This window comes from Atta colombica, unplaced genomic scaffold (genome assembly GCF_001594045.1).
Source record: "Atta colombica isolate Treedump-2 unplaced genomic scaffold, Acol1.0 scaffold141, whole genome shotgun sequence".
Classification (NCBI taxonomy): Eukaryota; Metazoa; Arthropoda; class Insecta; order Hymenoptera; family Formicidae; genus Atta; species Atta colombica.
In genome coordinates, this window is record NW_017259230.1 from 2452689 (window position 1) to 2466313 (window position 13625).

The window sequence follows — 13625 nt, forward strand, 5'->3', positions numbered from 1 at the left end:
ATGCCAGAACGAATCAAACTCAAAATGAATGGGGTTGTACCAAGTGTGCCAATAACTACCCTCGCTGGTATCGCGAGCCTCACAGACTTGTTACCCGAAATGCCTCTACCGACTCCGCTGCCACAGACACTGACTAATAAGTCGCTACTGTTTCATCCACGAGTAGCGGAGGAGGCACAGATATTGCTAAGTGTTCGTGATGAGAATCTCGTGCCGCAGCTGATAATGTCACTATCGCAGACATCGTCAGATCACATTGAACTCAAGGATAATTATCCGAATACCGAGCAATCGCTGGAAAATGAGCAAGACACACCTGAATTGCTTAAGGCGATCTTGCAGATAAATCCTGACGTATTCAGAGGAACCCAGCATAATTCTCCAAGAAACTGGACGCAAGGTGTGCCTATGTTGCACGCCAATCAATCGCCGGCGAGTTATGGTCATTTCTCGCCGTCCTACTCGAGTTCTTCGGGCTCCAGGCAAACGCCCCAAGGTAGTCCGGCTCATTCCGCAGCAGTCAGGTCCGTACTTCCGCCGCCGATGGTCAGCGTCATCACTCACGCGCAACATCCACGAATGCCGATTACTCCACAGAATCATGCAGACATCTCGCAGATGTCTCCCTTCGCCGTGCCTTCTCCATCGCCCAGAGGCACTGTTATAACCGAACAAACGAGAACGTTGACTACACCCCAGCATATGCAGGAGGACGCGAATTGTATAAATCCTTTATCAAACGTAACCCTTCAACCAAACATGTATTCGCCAGCTCACATGAATTCTCCCAATGCACCGCTGGCATCTCTCACCAATATGACACCTCAGCATAACATGGCTGGTATGACACCGCAACATAATATGCACATGACATCTCCAATGCGTAACGTGTCTCTGCAACAACATCAGGTCATGGGTATGCAGCAAAATCTCTATGATCCTATGATAAATCAACAAGTTCATCATGCATTAAGCAGTAGTCAATCGTTGGACATTGATAATTCAGTACAGGAGAATCAGCAGTTTCTTCTTGACCCGGTAACCGGACTTGCCGATATTGATTTGCCAATGGACAATATCGATCCGAAGCAAAGCGTCGATCATACGATACAACATTTATTATCGACTTCTCAGACCACGTCCTATCCGAATGTACATGCCACTGATATGGTTAACGCTTTAGATCCAGCTGCAACTAGCATGGCACCCAATGTACAGCAACATCAACAAAACAATAACTCAGAGAAGAATATGAAACTTGCCGGAACAGAAAAGCTGAAGGAGCCCATTGTTATGTTAAATAGATTATCGTTGGCTGATCAGGCACTTATGCAGAAGAGTCTGGCGGCGTTTGCAGAGAAATCTCCGAGTCGCGCGGCGAAAATGGGCATTTCCAATCGTGAGGACGCGTCAAAAACTGATTCCGAGAGCGAGGAGGAAATTGGTAAGAACAATAAGTACTTTAAAGCTCGCGCGAAAGAGCGGCAGGTGCAACGAGAGAAGGAGAAAGCGGAGCGGCGGAAAAGCGATGACAGAAGTCGCAGGCTTTTCCATCGAAATCCATTATTTGCCAGGAAAAGGATATTGAATGATGACGAGGAAGATGATAAACGAGATACATCATATTCGCCCACAAAACCAAAAATACGCAAGATTGAGAAGAAATTAGTGCCTGTGTTAGCCAAACTGAGCGTGGAGGAATTAATGGAGACCAATACTTATCAACGATTTAACTCTACCATAGAGACGATTTTTGAGAATACTGAAGATTTTATGACAAACGTCGAGATGGAGGATGATGGTGAAGTACTTGCGGAGATGCTTATTCCTAAGTATCAATTGCATGATCTTTGTACAGAAGCAGCCAAACTCAAAACATTAGGTGCTATGGAGTCGATACCTACAGATAAATTGATAAGGCTGTTGAACATCTTAGAAAAGAACATACGAGATGGAGCGAGAGTGTCACCACTCGTGGATCCAGATGATGATGTCGAAGAAGGACGACTATGGATGCAATTGGCGATGGAACGGGTACAGCGTGCCGTGGATGCGTCATTGATCGCGCTGCACATTATGACCTCTAGCAACATGCCGAAGACAGTCTACTTAGAAGATGTGATTGACCGAATAGTCCTTTTCATGAAGTTTCAGTTGCAAAATACGATTTATCCCTCTTTCGATCCCGTATATAAGATAGATACGAAGAACAAAGCTGACAATTATAATTCTATGCGCAAGAAGCGATTTCATACGAAAGAAGTACGCGAAAAGAACATTCTGCAGGTTTACAACAAGATGCACGAATTGGTAGGTCTTTTGGCTGAGTTATTAAATATACAGGTTCTAACGGACACGAGTGTTCTGCATGCATCATCATTAGGCGTTGCACCGTTTTTCGTTGAATCGGTAAGCGATCTTCAGTTGAGCGCATTGAAACTCGTTACTGTAATATTCACAAAGTACGAGAAACATAGGAGATTATTATTGGATGACATCTTGGCGTCAATTGCGAGACTACCCAGCAGCAAAAGGAGTTTACGCACGTACAGGCTCAATTCTGAGGATTACATACAGATGTTGACCGCCTTGGTCCTACAGCTTATCCAGTGCGTGGTAGTTCTATCAGATTCCAAATCGAAGGAGGACGATGAGAAAAGATCCAGTCATGTAGACGCTGACGTCCTTATCATCAATAGATATGAGACTGCCACCAGAATAGCTGGGAATTTTTTAACGGTATTTCTCAACAAATGCGGTAATAAGGGCGAGGAGATTGATTATAGACCATTGTTCGAGAATTTCGTACAAGATTTATTAGCGACAGTGAATAAACCTGAGTGGCCTGCTGCTGAATTGCTGTTGAGTCTTCTCGGAAACCTATTAGTTGGACATTTTTCTAATAAGAGCTCTGATATGTCACTTCGTGTAGCCTCCATCGATTATCTTGGCGTGGTAGCGGCTAGATTACGTAAGGATGCTGTCAGTTCACACTGTAAATTATCAACCATTGATCAAATTATACGAGACATCAAGCTCGAGCAACAAAAGGACTCTGATTACGATCAGATAAAAGACAAAGACATTGTAGGATTGAGTGAGGATGAAGAGAGAACCGTGTTTTTACAGAAAGTACTTCTGGATTATCTGGCCGTCAATGGGACAAAGGATTCGGCTCTTGGATACGCGCGTTACTTTTATCTGGCCCAATGGTATCGGGATTGCGCGATGGAGAAGTCCCGAGTGGGTCAGCCGAAAAACAGTCCAAGCAAGAAGATAAATAAGAAACGGACAAAAAAGAAAAATCGGCATCATAGCAGCGATCAAGACACTGAGTCAGAATTGGATGAGCAAGATCCAGATGAGAACGACAATAACGAGCAGAAAAATTCGGAAGCTTACCGAATTATAGAGGAGAAGAAAAAATATATTATCAGTAGAATAAGATTGAGTAGTACAGGAACGAAACCGGATATCCTTCAGACATACATCGACTATAATTCCGCGGAACTTATCTCGCAGTATCTTGCATCCAAGAGACCATTTTCGCAGAGTTTTGATAAATATCTAAAACAGATTCTTCATGTACTGACGGAATCATCAATTGCTATTAGAACCAAGGCAATGAAGTGCCTCACGATGATTGTCGAGGCTGATTCGAGCGTGTTAGCAAGAGTGGACATGCAACTAGGTGTGAAGCACTCGTTCCTCGATCATTCAACATCAGTGCGAGAAGCAGCGGTTGACTTGGTAGGAAAATTTGTATTGAGTAGACCAGAACTGATTGATAAATATTATGACATGCTATCAGCAAGAATTTTGGATACTGGCGTGAGCGTCCGAAAGCGTGTCATCAAGATTCTCAAAGATATCTGCATGGAGTGTCCAGATTTCCCGAAAATCCCGGAAATATGCGTGAAAATGATAAGGAGAGTGAACGACGAGGAGGGCATTCGGAAACTCGTCATGGAGGTTTTCCAAAACATGTGGTTTACTCCAGTAAGTGAGCGCCCTTCTCTTGACACAGAATCGCTGTTGAGGAAAGTAATGAACATTACAGACGTTGTAGCAACTAGCAAGGATATGGGACTCGAGTGGTTTGAGCAGCTTTTGGTAAGTTTGTTTAAGCCGAAGGAGGATAAGGATGATAGCACAAAAATGCAGACAGAGCCACCACGAGCTTTGTTGACTGCGTGCAAGCAGATCGTGGACTGCTTGATCGAGAACGTATTACGGTTAGAAGAGACAAATCTAGACTCAGAGAAATCGGAAAAGAAAGGCTCGTCACAGAGATTGGTTGCGTGTCTAACAACGCTTCATCTGTTCGCGAAGATCCGACCTCGATTACTGGTCAATCATGCGATCACTCTACAGCCTTATCTGAGTTTAAAATGTCAAACACAGGGCGATTATCAGATCATCAGCAGTGTTGCACACACGCTCGAATTAGTAGTGCCTCTAATGGAACATCCTAGTGAAACTTTTTTGGCGCAGTTGGAAGAAGATTCAGTAAAATTAATCTTGCAACATGATAGATCAGTGGTCGCAAGCTGTTTATCGTGTCTAGGTTCTGTAGTTAATAATGTCACGCGAAACTACAAGCTGATACGAGATTGCTTTAAGAAATACTATGGACATTTAACGGAGTACAAATCGTTTTACGAAAAGGATCCAAATAATCCCATGCTAATAAGATGCAGACCGTTTTTCCGGCGAGCGCTCTTCACGGTCGGCTTATTGCTGCGCCATTTTAACTTCATGGATCCAGAGGTGATAGAAGGCTTGGCAGATAACATCAAGGATCAAGTCTTCGAGACACTTAGTTATTTCGTTCACTTGGATAACGATGATATTCGACACTTTACGCTATCAGCCATTGGTTCTCTCTGCATACGACATTATGAATTTATGATGTTACCGGAATTGAAAGAACTCTACCATAACTTGCTCACATCGGAATATGCACTGGTTCACATGAGAATTCAAGTGCTTAACAACATTGAAGTATATTTGCAAGAAGAGGAGAAGAGGATGATCAAGCAGGATTTAGAGTGGGCAAAGTTATCTAAACAGGAGAATTTAAAGGAAATGGGTGACGTATCGTCGGGTATGGCGAGCACTGTTATCCAACTCTATATTAAAGAAATCCTTGAATCTTTCCTGCACGCCAACGTAAGCGTACGACACGCGGCTCTCAAAGTTATTCAGTTGATCTTGGCGCAAGGTCTGGTACATCCCGTCCAGATAGTACCCTATTTGATCTGCATGAGCACCGACTGCGAAAAAATTGTAAGCCACAGTGCGGATAAACAATTACAGGATATCGAAAAGAAATACCCAGGTTTCATTCACATGAAGTCGCAATTTGGCATCAAATTGAGCTACCGGCTGCAGCAAATTCTACAGAATAGCATTACGAGAGGTATGCGAACGAAGGAAGGTGAATTTCCAGGCGCGCTTAACGGTTTTCTCTATACAATTTTGCGCAACACGAAACAGCAAAGGCGAGCGATCGTATTGTCTTTTCTCAAGCACTTCGACGAGACTGCTAAAACTAGTCTATCGCAGATGCTATATTTGGCGGACAATCTCGCCTACTTTACATATCAAGTACAAGATGAACCGCTCTTCATTATCCATCACATTGACATTATTATTTCTATGTCTGGGACAAATCTATTACAGTCTTTTAAAGAGGCTCTGCTGCCTAAAGAGAACAGTGCGGGACAATCTGGACAATCCAGGCATACGTTAGGGCAACCAACAGGTCAGCTGACGGGACAAACGACAGTGATGGGACCAGACGGTCAACCACATCAGTTGTTATCGGCCTTGGAGGACGAAGAGGATGATGAAGAAGATGAAGAAGCTATTTTGGCCAGGTTACCAAACGATACCACTTTGCTCAGAGAGTATATTACCGCCAGTCAAGGTTTTTTGCTTTTACTAACACTTCGGCAACATCTTAAAGATCTTTATGGTTTTTCCGATGCGAAGATCGGTCAATATTCACCATCGGAAGCAGCCAAAGTCTATGAAAAGACGGTAAATCGCAAGAGCAATCTACTTTTCGAACCCAAGGCTACGTTGTACAAGCTGCGAGAAGGTGTGACGAATGTCAATAAGGAATTGGACGCGAAAGGCAGGAAGAAGCTCGTGAAAGAATATCTGGACTTCAAGCTACTGATGCTTAAATTTGATCCCGAGGAACCAGATGACGATGGCAACGATGCTGCCGATACTAGCGGCGGTGGCAAGCACAGCGCAGAGAATCCGCACATGGCAAGGATATCACAACATCCCGAAGCTAGCGGTGACAGGACGATAACGGCCGGTGCCGTCGTAGGAGATCCCACCTCTCTGGTCATCGCAGCTGGTCAGCAACAGTTTCAGTTACCGTTGCAATCGAATCTGACCGCTCCGATGGAGCATCCGAATAATTCGGTAATTGTGTCGCCAACAGCGACGACGACAGTAGCAGCGACGACGCCGAGGGTGCCGAAGCTGACGATACACACCAATCCGGAAGCAAGGGAGTCACACCGGAAGCGGGAGTCACACCGCTCACACAAGGCAGACAAGTCAGTAAGAAAGCACAAGAAGAAGAAGAGGAGAAGAATCTCCGACAGCAGCGACAGCGGCGATGACTGCAGTGATCCTGACTTCCTAGTGTGAGTGCGGTGGTATCTTCGTCCTCTGTGTGTGTGTGTGTGTGTGTGTGTGTGTGCGCGCGCGCGCGCGCGTGCGTGTGTGTGTGTGTGTCTGTGTGTGTATGTATGTGTGTATATAAATGTTCGCGATGGCGTGTGATCGGTCGGCTGGAATAACTCTTGTTCCACATAGCCAAAATTCGGACGCTATTTCAGCGCAATATTATCCCTTTCTCACGTCAAGCAAAACGACTTTTTCTCCCCAGGTCATCGAAGTTATGAAACTTCGTAAACGGTTTCTGTGAAGGTACCGTTCCGTTAAGAAACTCCATAGAGAGACTATATATAACTGCTATGCATGTGAGCGAGAGAGAGAGAGAGAGAGAGAGAGAGAGAAAGAGAGAGAAAGAGAGAGAGAGAGATCTTCAATAGGAATGATAGTAGCCAGAGATTTTTAAGTGCGATCGAACGTTGAGGTAGGATTAGCGTGTTGTTGGCCGAAACGGCGGGCATCTGTGAGGTTTATTGATTCGTCATGCCGTTGTTAGCAAAATCGGCTCGTTAAATATTTTGTGCGATCAGCTCGAGAACATGGTTCGTTCAAATTGGCTTTCGTTTCTTTTCCATCGAAATACGCTATTCAATACATTCTTGATAAACGAAATTCCGGTGATTGTTTCATCAAAATGACGCAAAAGACGAGAAACATGGAGAATCCTAAAAGATCCGAGAAAATATTACGAACCAAGTTCTCCGAAAGAAATCAAGTACAATAAATTACATTCGAACAAAATTCATCTGTAAATAATATCACGTAATAATGATTAATTAATTTTTTTTATGGAATAAGAAATTAATGATAAAGGAAAAAACTACAAAAATTGCAGTTTCAGCGATATTAATCTAATTTATCATTGTTTCCTCTTCTTTCCTTTTCAAATTGAATTTAAATAAAGTAAGCGCTGCTTATTTCGATGATACTAACTTATTAGTACTTGAATACAATTTCTTTTGATGATTCTTTTGATGATAAATAAATATCTAAAATTTACTATGTTTGTTTCAAAGTTTGAAATTAAAATAGTTTCATAATCTACAAAGAATATTTTTGTGATGATTGCGATACATTCATACTAATATTGCAATATTTAAAACAAAAAATAGAAAAAATAAATTGTTGGAGATACGTTTGATAGTACAATAAACTTAAGAAAAAAATCTTAATGGTCTAACATTAATTTAATAAATTATCGTAATAGAACAATTTATATTATAATAAAATTTATTTGAAAGATATTTCAGTCGTAATATTGATATAGTATTAATCTATTATCTTATTAAAGTCATACTTTAAGTGTTTATACAATATATGTAATCATTATATATAAATTTATATATAAATTTATATTGATATTATTCAAATAAATTTAATCTTAATTATTTTCAAAAACAAAAAGAGAGAATTAAAAACATAACAGAAAATTTCATGTTTAATCTTCAAGTATACGGAAAGTTTTAGGTCAGTATTATCGATATAAGCGGCAATTACTCGCTTTTAAGAAGCGATACCAAATATCGAAGATCCACAAAATTTGACAGACGACACGAATCGAATTCGATAGAGGGCGGATTCGTATAGATCCTTCCCTGCAGTATGTATAATAATAGAGTAGGACGCATTGCCTACGCATTACGAAACGTTGTTTGTAATATCTGTACATAAAAATCTTCAAGTAAAAATATCTTATTTTCTTACAAACTATATAGCGGTGACATTTACGAAGAATACTTAAGATTTTGTTGTAATATTAAGTATTTATTCAGGATTCATGTCCCAATATAGTTTGCTTCATGCACTCACTCGTCCTTGGTGTACAAAACGACGAAAATGATAAAAAAAGGAAAGAAAAGAACAAACAAAAAGGGTTCGTTTTTTTATACAAGCTTATAGAAATAAACGATAGTGTGTGTGTATGGCGTACTCTCGACGAAAGTGAAAAGCGGGATCTATTGGCGTAAGACGACAGAGAAATGCGGAAAAATATTTATAATGTACAAGTTATTCGAAGGATGCGATTCTAAAATTCGAGTCACATTTGCGAATTCACAAGTCAAAAAAAGTTTCGAAAATTTTCAAAAATATTTGTTACAGAATATCTGTAAGAAATATTGTCGAATACTTCGAGAAAAGTGTTCAATATTAAGTAAATTGTAATATCTATCTAAAAAGCGATAAAAATTCTGCAGTTGTTATTTTTGACAGAAACTTTTGAAACACACTTTTGGAATCGCAAACTTCGTTTCCGTCTTCGTTTCCATCGCTAATTACAGCAGATTTTATTAATGATTCAACAACGAAAAATATTATTGATTTGTCGAGCAATACATAAGTAAAAGAAACAAATTTTTTTCTTTGGTGCGCTTAGTAATCCATATTCTTTAATAGTAAATCCAAGAGTAACTATGATTTCGAGAAGTATAAAAGAATTGTATTATGTGACTTTTTTTCTATTGCGACTATTAATATTTTTTTATCTTTATAACTCACAAATATATATATATATATATATATATATATATATAGAGAGAGAGAGAGAGAGAGAGCATGATAAAAGAAAATAATGAACCGAGAAAAATGAAAAAAATTATCATAATCAGTTTTTACAAGGACAGGTGAATGTAAAACAGATAATTCTCATTGCCTGACTAATTAAATTCGAATATTTCAACTTATACCAATACCTACCCATCCGAGATAAAATGTAATTTCCTAACGTAACATGTGCATCTCTTTGGTTTGGAAACGAAGACGATAATGACAACGATCAAACGAATGCTTCCGTTTTAGTTCGGAATCTGTTTTTAGTTTCTTTTGTAGCGAACGCTTCGAGGAATTTGCTAATGAAGACTTGTTAGCATACATCTCGCAGAAATTAATGATTACATGGAGCCTTAATATTTTCCACTATACACAGGGAAAAAATTGAATGGATACTACTATGCATTCAAAAAATAATGATCTCTGTCTCCATTGTATTATTTTTTAAAATTTATTTTCTTTTGAAAATGTCATATCAAGAGTAATTTTTGTTACATATTTTTATCTGGATTTTTTGTAATCTTTATTTCCTAAGAAGGAAACGATTTATAGAGGAAAATTGTTAAACTTTTATCTGTAATAGAAGAAAATTATTAAATTTTTACTTGTATCAAGTGGGGGTATCCATTTAGTTTTATCACTATGTCTCTCAACTTGTCTCATTAAAAATATAACTAATTTATAGCTTTTGATTTTATGTATAATTGTTAAATTTATTAACAATTCTGTCAGATGTAATTTATGCGAGTTTATTCCATGGAGAAACTATTATTCTCTTGCGTTTTTAAAGAAATGTTTATTAGCGCGATGCATTTATATTCGATCATGAGAGACTATGCGCAAATTTTCGCGCTATTTGCAAATTTAATAATTTTATTGACGAACATATAAAGCTCTAGGCACATTTTCTTACATTCTTAATTTATAATTGAACTCGCGCTCCATTAAGGTCCAGATGTACACCCGTCTATATCACGTCAATAAATCTGGCAGTAAAACATGTATGAATTCATTCGTTTAGCATTAAGAATGCACGTTGATCTTAGAAACGCACGTAGAAATTTTGCCCTAGAGAAAAAGCTTTGTTGCGCTCTTGGCTTTTCTTATATTTCTGATTTTCGAAATTTGCACATTTCTTATGTATACAAAAGTCAAATAAAATTATTTGACTTTTGCAGATTAATTTTCTTCTCTTAAAATTTTGATAACTATGTTGTAATAAAAGATCTGCCTATCTGCCTATCGCATCTAATTACGTATTCGGGCCACGTGCGTTTCTAATGTTTAGATATTAGTGAAATTCAGTTATTAGATATAATTGAATTCTCTTAGAAAACAAAAAATGACCTATCTCGTTTTTTGATAGAAATTCGAGATGCTAAATACTGTATAGAAGACTGCATAACACCAGATTTTTACGAATGACGATTATCGGATCCGGAAGAAAGCAAAACGCGAACCGTAATATGTAGTAACCGTTGCGTGTTATTTTATGCAACGAATCCCGCACAAAATCATTCGTCGTAAAATTGTTTTTTCATTTTCAAAAAAAAATTGAAAATTTGATTTTGTGCACGTGACTTTGCTATCGCTTCTTATAACCGTTCGCATTTTTCTTATTCGCTTTCTTATCGCAAGAGATTGCGAAATCACGATAAAAATTTTCGATAATCAATAAAATTCGAAAATTTATATTCGACTTTGAGAAGTCTCCAAAATATACTATTATTAATTTATTAGTTTCGTAATGTATCGAATAGTTTTATATCAATTAATTCGCTTTGCTTTGTTATATCTCATTATTATTATTATTATTATTATTTATCAATCGGTGAATCAGTTATTAGACTTTGGTGCGAGAGGCTTGATTGCGGAGGGATTAGTTTTTTCTTTTATAATTACACAATGTGATCGATAATACGTGCACAAAATAATTTATGTGTTTGATTTTCTAACAGATTTAACCGGATACTGGTTCATCGGGCATTAAATTGTGCAAAAATATCTTTATATACACAACTCACAACAATTGTGAACATGTTTGCAATTGTTATGAGTATAAATATCTTTATGGAAAATATATTATAATTTTTTATAATGTGCAAAAATAGTAATACTTTTCCTACGTGACATTAAATTATTACGATTTTTGTATTGCGAATATTGCGATTATCTAAAGCATTGAAAATTTTATTAGTTTGTATATTAATATTACACGCATACAAATTATTTTTTGTCAGCAAGTCACACGATGCGAACTGTGGGATCTTGTTTCCGAATTTATACCGTCCTCGAAGCGTGCAATGCTAGAAATACGTCGGAAAGAATAATTTATTAATCAGATATTCGTTTAATTATTTTATATTCAGAAAATATTAGCGAACTTTGAAAGAAAGTCAGATTAATTAATTATCCAATATTTTTTAATTTGATAATAACGTCTATTTTATCCAAAAATATGGATAAAACCTGCAAGAAATATTTTTTCTCGCAGACTTTTAAGAATTTAATAATATCGCAATCAAACTATATTAACATGAAAAAAGAAATAAAGAATATATTGATTCACTTGGCAATAGTATCGAAACAATTTTTTAATCGTACTCCGCGTGTCGTCGCTTAAAGACTACTAGTGGTTTTTTTATACCGTTTTTCTACCGTACGTTTCTACCGTACGTTTCTAATTGATGAAAGCGTTCTCTCTTCACGAAGAGAACACAAGAAAAGTAAAAAATTTTTAAAATTGAAACTGTATGCTCTTATGCTTTGGCAGTAGTTCTCTCCGAAGTCAGCCTCTTCAGTATTGTCACGAAAAATTCGAGGAAGTCTTTTTTTTCGAAACCATAATGTTAGTTACAATTATACATATACATAGTATATATATAAATATATATACATCTGCAATTATATCTGTAAATAATTCACGAATGTAAAGATTCTAATAAAATTTATCAATAATTTATGCGTTCTCCAAATCCCTTTTTCAGAAAAGCTTTTTTTTTGCTAATTTTTTTTCATAATCATAAAATACAATTAAATCAATTTAAATATTTCATTTTGTTTATTTAATGAAGAAGTAGTTCATTTTTATTATGTGATTCGTGACTAGATTTTTCTACTTTTTTGAAGTTTTCTCGTAAAACATTTCTTCGAAGCATTCGTTAAAAAAGAAATACGCACATAAGTAATCTCGATTTTCATACTTGGTAAAAAAGTTTTTATCCGAAAAAAATGCGTCATTGTGAAATGATTCGTTATTATTTCAGAAAATGGCGAAATTATTAATAAAGCAAAAATTAGAAGCAAATATTATAATCTGCTAAGACGAGAGACAGCGCAGAACACGTGGACTTCACTGTCGATTAAAGAAATAAATGTTAATGTTACAATACAGAAAACAAAAGGGAAGCTTCGCTGTACAAATGTTCACACATATATTTATCCTTTGGGTTTTGGAGAGGTTAGTGATAAAAAATATGCGGCAGCTGTTGCAGTGACATATATGTGTGTATCAATCGAGAGAGCGTGAGTGGAATAGAGTGTATGTTAAACATGATTTATTGTAATAAAACAAACTCCTAAGTATGTATTATAAATTCTAAATTATATTTCTATACATACATATATATATATATATATATAAAAATAAAAACAAGAGTATAAATATAATTACAAATATTGTCTAAAAGCGAGATAAAAAAATAGAGTATGTTTTAGAATATCTGCGCGTATTCTCACAAAAAGTGAGAGGTGCCATCATATCGTGCCGTGTAGGATTATCCCGCATAAACAAATATAGTAATTAATAATAGTGATAATTATTAAAGAAAAATTTAAAAGTAGGTGATGCGGGCGAATCGTCGAATTGTCAATCAATCATATTCGGCGCGATATGAGACATTTTTTTGTATTATAGCATTATATATATATATATATTATACATATATTGTATCACTTATGTGTTTTTGTATTTGGTAATCTAAACGAAAGAATATCTCGAATTAACGAACAGAAAAAGATTGATAGAAAGTATATATATTTGAGTAAAAAGCCGTCGAGGGTTGAAGTTATTCGAGATTACGTCGATGATAATCCTCTCCCCCTCTTTCTCTTTTATGTTCCCAAAAAATAAGATTAAAACAATGGAACAAACAAAGAGAAAGTTATAATAATAAAACCGAATATTGCGTGAATGGTGGTCCTGGATAAGTTCAACACTCGTTTACTTATAACTTATTATGTTCATCGTCTGAAAGAAACAAAAAGGTACGTTCGTAAAGAAAAATAAACATAAATATATGTCAACGTTTTGTACATTTTTTTATTGCCTTCTTCAAGTTGAAAATGAACTTTGGTTGAAGGAAACAGATCTTCGA

At 36.9% G+C, this 13625-nt stretch overlaps 1 protein-coding gene across 1 annotated transcript; it reads left to right on the plus strand.

Annotated features, from left to right (window-relative positions):
• Positions 1-6675, plus strand: LOC108684882 (nipped-B-like protein A). The gene has a single exon (XM_018189406.1). The coding sequence runs from the start codon at positions 1-3 to the stop codon at positions 6673-6675; it is 6675 nt and encodes a 2224-aa protein (XP_018044895.1).
• The last annotated feature ends 6950 nt before the right edge of the window (positions 6676-13625 follow it).